Genomic DNA, 6,996 nt, shown 5'->3' with positions numbered 1-6,996 from the left:
ATGATGTCGTATTTTTTTCCCTCTATGTCCACCGTTGTGTGGCAAGCTGAACCTGTTCCACGTTGACTACGATGCCAGAGCGGTCGTGTGGTCCATCCTCTCGTGTCTAGCACGTCATGGTCCTGATGCACGGAGCCTCCAAGTTTGCCAAGGCCTCCGCCCTGGGGGCGTCTACTCCTAGTATGTACGACTACCATCATATCATCGCACAAGTCCGTCGGAGTTAAAAATGTTCTAGAGATGCAAATTGTTCCAGAACCAAATAAAATGTTCCAAAACAAGATAAAAATGTCCCAAAGATAGAAAATATTCCAAACAAATAAAAATATTTTAGAAAAATATCATCTAAATATAATCAAGTGTGGTCTAGTTTTGATGATCTTGTCGTAAAAGATACAACGGTGCAGTCGAAATTTAATTTGGATAATCGGTTCGTAAAGTAGAGATTTTTTTAGTTTGGGATGCACGAAAATCAAGACATATGGGCACCTCTGCCCTTTTCCCTTCTCTTGGAGCCTGTTGCGCGGCACCAAAAGTCATGAGCTCATCTTGACAACGTGTGGTGATACGGAGAGCAGCACGCAACCGTGAAACGCAGAGAAGGCCGGAGGGGGCACCGGTCTTTAAGAAACCCGATTGTCGTTTTATCTTCGTTTACCACTCTTCATCTAATTTGAACTATAAACAAAAAGTCTTTTACTGAAACGTTAATAAATTTATAAAATTTGTTCAACTACAATACAGTCTTCCACCATAGTGCCTATTGATCATACTAGAGGAATGGAAATCTTGATTGAGATACTGTTATATACCGGGAATACCACGGGCTGGGCCGCTGGGCTCATGGACAAATGCAGCCAAGCCCATCACTTTCCGGCCCAGATATCCGGCCTGAACAGCATGCAGCCGATATTAATTATTTAATTCGACAAGGCGGCGCCGCTCTCCTCCGTAAGGAAGGAAGAACCCGCTAATCCCCAGAGGCCTAGCTAGATCGTGACTTCGTGAGTCTCCGGCTCTCCACCTCTCCATCTGCCGCCAATGGACGCGGCGAGCGAGCGAGCAGCGGGCGAGGGAGAGACGATGGAAGAAGGGCAGGAAGTGGACCTGGTGCGGCTGCTGCCCGACGACGCGCTCGCCGACGCCCTGCGCCGCCTGCCGCGCCGGGGCCTCGCGGTGTCCCGGTGCGTGCGCAGGGCGTGGCGCGACGTCATCGACGGCCGCCGCCTGATGCTCCCGCACCTCCTCCCGCGCGCGGTCGGCGGCATCTTCATCAACATCAACCTCAACGGCCTGGACTCGTCGGCCTTTCCTCGCCCGCCCGACGGCGACGGGCCCGGCGGCGACCTCCGGCGACTTCGACTACCTCCCCGACCCGCACGAGGGGTCCTTCATCCGCGACCACTGCAACGGCCTCCTCCTGCTCCGCGACGCCGTGGCGAACCCCGCCACGCGGAGGTGGGCCCCCTTGGCCCCGCGCCCACCGCCGAGCATGAGCGGCAAGCACTTCTACCAAGACGAGTACCTCGTGTACGACCCCGCCGTCTCGCCGCACTTCGAGGTGATCTCGGTTCCTCGCATTCTGCACAAGGAGGGAGCTGGATATTTTCGTTACGGCCGTGGTGTTGTGGATGAACTAGACCCCTCGATCGAGGAATCAGAATGGCCGCCATCGCAGCAGGTTCTGAGCGTGTTCTCGTCGGAGACCGGGCAATGGGAGGAGAGGCTCTTTCTCCGGGAAGGCAAGGCTGCAGGGACCATTGCTGACATGAGGTCGGCTTGTCTTCTGGTCCAGAAGCGGCACGCCGCGTACTGGAAAGGGGAAATTTATGTGGGTTGTGAGGCTGATTTTGTTATGAGGTACCCACACTGATGATGATATTGATCGATCGAGTTACTCCTTTGCTTGAGCAATTCCATTGTATCTATGCGATTATATGCTGATGATTACTAATACTTTTCCAATGATCGACGTTTTGCAGAGTATCTTTGGCAAGCAAGACATACCAAGTAATTGAACCACCAGTGGATGTTGAAGCCCCGGATCTCCCGACGCTGCAGGGGCTTCGTCTAGGAAGATCTGAGAAAGGGGTGTACTGTGCTGTAGCTGTAGCTGATTTTTTACTTCGATCGCATCAGCTTCGGGTTTGGATTCTTGAAGAACGGGCGCATAACCAAATGGAGTGGGTGCTGAAGCATGAAGCTAAACTGTACTCTGTGACAACATCTTACAAATATAATACTCGGCTAACTAAAGGCCCCTGGATCTTCCAAGACACCAATTGTTTTTCTCGTGCTGGAGAGGGGCACAATGTTGATGCAGTAGAGCAAGCAAAACTTGAGTGGGATTCTGATGATGACAATGTTCTTCAGATTGGAGATACTTATAGCAACAAGCTCTACGGCTCTATGGATTTACTTGGATTTCATCCTTACAAGGAGGTGATCTTCTTCCGTGAATCAATGGAAAGAGCATTGGCCTACCATTTAAATAGTTCAAAGGTTCAGGACTTGGGCAAACTGTACCCTACCCATTACCGTAACTACAAAGAAATAAGAGGATCTTTCCCTTACACACCATGCTGGATAGAAGACTCCCCTGTAAATAATTGATGCAGAAGATTATTTTGAGGACTGGCATATATATATTTTTACCTTCGGGTAACAGTTTCGGATAGTTTGAGCGGCCATGCATCTCCGAACTCCTTTGCTACTGCTTTTCATTCCAGATTTTTTATTATTATATTGCTATTGCTACAAGTACTGCTACCAACTTCAACAGCTGTGTATCGACTAGTTTGGCATGTGAGTTCTTATATTTGTCCATTTGAAGCAAACAGCTGTCTCTGGATGTCTGCCTATTTTTCCTTTCAAAGAAAATACATACTTCCCTTCATTTTTCATCTCAATTTAAGGTTCCTCAATTAACTACAATACCGGAATATATATATATATATATATATATATATATATATATATATATATATATATATATATATATATATATATATAGACACACACACACTTCCTCTCATTTAACTTTATGCAATACCAGTTGTGTATCGACTAGTTTCCCTGTTTCATAAACATCATTTCATTATCTGTATATCCAGTCACATCTCAACCATGATGCATCCTCTTTATTTAAATCATACTAGTAGCTATCTCTTTTTCGCAGTGAGGTCAGGTTCTGTGATTCGTTTTGACTTTTGACCTTCAGTCTGTACTAGTGGGCACCACAACTTAACAGCACGATACAAGCACGCCTGTCCTTTACTAGCTGTACTTGACCTTTTTTTTCACCATCTTACTTCCAATTTTTCTAGTATTCAAAGAACAGTTAAGTCACTGGTCATTCATAATCCAAACATATTTACCTTCACCATCAAACATGGATCACGAAATAGTTCTGGGCGCCCACCTAGTTGGCAAAATGTGTCGCTCCCACTAAAACATGACAACATAACGTTTGTTTATAATTTTTTTTAGTTCTAAAAAAACGTTTGTTTATAATTTTGTGTTTCAGACACATTTCAAATAAAAATGATGATCTGGCAGAACTTTTTCCCGGGCCGCAAAGAACGCCCCCCACAAATTTAGCCTCCACTCGCCTCGGATGAAATAAAGCCCATCTGGGCCCACAAATACGGATGGCGCTAGTAGACACTAGACAGCCCATGGAAGCCCAGCCCAGCCCAGACAAAGTCGCGAGAACCACCAGGTCGCGCACCTCCAACCCGAGATCGGCACCACCGGATCCCCTTCCCCTCCGCCGCCGCACCTCGTCGTCGCCGGTGACGATGATTCCGCAGAGCCAGAGCAGCTCCCTGCAGCGCCTCCACCACGTAGAGAAAGTATCCTCGCGGCCCGGCCCGCTCTCCTCTCCCCAATTTCGGTGGTGGTTAGTTAGGTTCCTGATTACTTCGTCGGCTGGGTGTTCGTTGGTCCCGTGCAGCGGATTGTGCGGGTGCTGGAGCTTGCGGGGGCGGTGATGGAGGAGCTGGGAAACTCTCAGGGTCCGCGCACCGATGCAGTCGGCGCGCACTGCCGCGAGTTCATGCTCGCCATGAAGGTAACCACCCTACTGCGTTCGCGTTCCCTTGCTGCCTGCCTTCCCGTTTCCCTAGGACCTAGGTTTCCCGTTACTGCGTCTCAGTCCTCGCTGAGGACATGCTAGAGAGGCTGCAACGGAAAATCAATAGCTCGTTTTAAAGTGCTGTATGCAAAATTTTGCTCTTGCCAATGTTACTTGCTTTCATTAAATTGGCTACGTAAATATATGCATGTGCCCCTAAATTGGTTTTTATTCTAGCAGAATATACGTGCCACAAAATCGTGCAGCCTAACTCACTGGTTTATTGTTGTTTTGGTTGGAGTAGGAAATTCAAACTACTTTGCGTGAGGAGATCAAGAGTGCTTGTGAATATCGTCCGTTTGAAAAGTGTGATTACAGCGCAAGGATTGCTAATGAGATATGTTGTAAGAAGCTGGAGTATGTAATTGAGAAGTTGGATATTGTGCAACAGAACCTTGAGCAGAGTAATGATGATGTTTAGCGAGCTGCCTACATATTGGTAAGTATACTGAACCCTTGTTTTTGGTTTTACTTCTCTTTTCTCTCTTTGTTTAAATTTAAGATGAACTTTCAGTGATTTGGTTTGTAGCCTAAACCCCTTTTATGAAGGAGTGTAAACTGCATAGGGAAATATGGAATAATAGTATGATGGTAGTAGACGTTCTTCACATGCTCTCCATGTCTACAATAAATTAGGTGATTTCGCTCAATATTCTACTGCGGGGGTAGAGTTTGTTATTAGCACTTTTCATTTTCTTGTATACTTGTAAGGAAAGGAAACCATTATGATCTGCAACACTATGCACTCAACTGTTTTTTTTTTCTTTATAATGCTAATGATCATCCTTGGTGAATTGTCTACCTTCTGAACAGTGATCAGGTTTCCTCTAAGTTAAATTACTCATTCTGTCCATTATTTTCAGGTTTGGGAGCAACATACACATATATCTGATCGAGCAGTATATGGAAGGAATGTAGAAGCTTTCTATCAACTTATAATAGCAGGAAGCTTTGCTCAACTCTAGGACTTCAACTATTGGTTTGTTTGCAGTGCATTCTTCGGGGACAGGGTTCTTAGTTTCAGCTGCAGCTGTGCAGAACAGCTTCATGCTAATGCCCAATAGCACCAGTCTTGGCTCGAGAAGCATAGCTGTATCATCCTTGGGCTTAAAATGAGGGATGTTAATGCACTGTTAACTGATGAGGATTTGTTTTTCTGTATCACATACACTTGCTTCATCCTTAAAACATGCCTTTTGCTTTATTGTTAACTCATTCTTGTGTGTTGCTGATGGTTTGTCATCCACAACATTCGTAGTTCATCAGGTTTAAACCGCTTTTCATACTGTGATGGTTTAGTCTATTTTAGAGCAGGTAAAACATAGGTAAACCATTTATCTGCCAATAAACTTGAAGTCTATGGCTTATAGAAAAGGATTGGGTATGCCGCCACATCGACCTCTTAGAGATTTATATTCGATTCTATAACTTTCAATGTAATCTTTGGAGTGCTTTTTTTTAAAAAAAAAAAACCCTGCAAGCTTGTTCTTTAATGAAGCCACCAATCAGGTGAACAACATGCCCAATTCAAGGGTGGAGAGTCCTGTTGCATGTGAGCTCAAGGGGTGTGGTGGACACATGATGCTAGCAGACACTCTTAAGGTTATATGTGACATTTACAACAAGTGTCTTAGGGAATTAACTTCTGCCAAAGAGGGAAAGGACCACCAGGTGGATTCAGAAGAGAATGGGTGGGAAAGCCGCAGGGACACTGCTGCTCTTAAGAGAACTTAGTGAAGGCTCTTCAGGGCTCACTCAGGGCTATGGATGTTATGCATACTTCGACCACTTGACTAGAGAGTTCTGCAGCAGCAGTTGCGGAGAATGGAAGCCCAAGCATTAGAGCTAGCGGCCAACCTCCAAACATGTGCCCATGTAATGCAACACACTACTGATTCCCAGAGAATGGAGAATAGGGCTTAACCTGAGTTCTGATCTAAATTCAGTCATTGATGTCAGTGGACAGTGGATGAGGATGAGACCACATTCCTCATGCAGAAGAGGTTATAGTAGTTGAGGGCGACAATGGACCATGACTGCGTTGCCTATATAGCCACATGTTTGGCAGTTGAGGTCCTGGAACCATCTGCGAACAAGGAACCAGCATCCGCATCTACACAACTGGTATAGAAGATGAGGTGGACCAAATGCTTCTGTTGTTTTAGCCATCTATTCTTCCACAATCTACTGGCATTAGATCAATCAAGTGTAGAGGTAACTACAATTACTGAACTTTCAGCATTAACTTCCGACATGCTGTTCCTTATGATTATCCATACTTTTCCAGCGGAGAATATAGCAAATTATCCTGCTGAAAATATACGTAGAGCCAAATAACTGCACTTGACAATTGCATGATGATGATGAACTCCTGAATGAGTTAGGGAACTGGTAACTATCTCTTTATCTGTTCATTTTGAAGCATATCTATGACCATCTTTGTGTATCTCTTCATGCTGCCATTTATCTTTCAATTCGCAACTGAAGCAGCATTTGGCATTAAGAATCAATCTGAGGGATCAAACCCATTTCACTTTATAGAGACTAAATTGACCGCGAGGGGAAAACTATGATATTGGTGTGCACTGACTAGAGAATCCCCATATAAAGGGATCAAAACCGTTTAGTTTATAGAGACTAAATGGATCCCAAGGGAAAATTATGAGATCGGTAAGCATCCATGATATAACTGCATCCATGACTGCAGTTTTCTTTATTAGACAACTAGCTGGTATACCTGCAAGGTATCTTTGTTAGATTCAATAATGCACTATCAGAATTGAAGTTAATTAACAAATATATTGTTGTAGCACAGGACATGTATAAGCAAATTGTTAATTGCAACAATTGGTATGCATTGT

General features: G+C 44.9%; 1 protein-coding gene and 1 pseudogene across 1 annotated transcript; both read left to right on the top strand.

The window, feature by feature from the left end:
- Positions 1-1,022: 1,022 nt before the first annotated feature.
- LOC120648237 lies at positions 1,023-2,677 on the top strand (annotated as a pseudogene).
- A 1,010-nt stretch (positions 2,678-3,687) lies between these two features.
- Positions 3,688-6,014, top strand: LOC120648226 (mediator of RNA polymerase II transcription subunit 11-like). The gene is made up of 4 exons (XM_039924963.1): positions 3,688-3,854; positions 3,956-4,072; positions 4,380-4,574; positions 4,999-6,014. The coding sequence occupies exons 1-3, from the start codon at positions 3,801-3,803 to the stop codon at positions 4,554-4,556; spliced, it is 348 nt and encodes a 115-aa protein (XP_039780897.1). The 5' UTR covers positions 3,688-3,800; the 3' UTR covers positions 4,557-4,574; positions 4,999-6,014.
- The last annotated feature ends 982 nt before the right edge of the window (positions 6,015-6,996 follow it).

Source organism: Panicum virgatum, chromosome 1K (genome assembly GCF_016808335.1).
Source record: "Panicum virgatum strain AP13 chromosome 1K, P.virgatum_v5, whole genome shotgun sequence".
NCBI classification, from domain to species: Eukaryota; Viridiplantae; Streptophyta; class Magnoliopsida; order Poales; family Poaceae; genus Panicum; species Panicum virgatum.
Note: the sequence above shows the minus strand (reverse complement) of the source record. Positions and strands in the feature narration are given on the sequence as shown.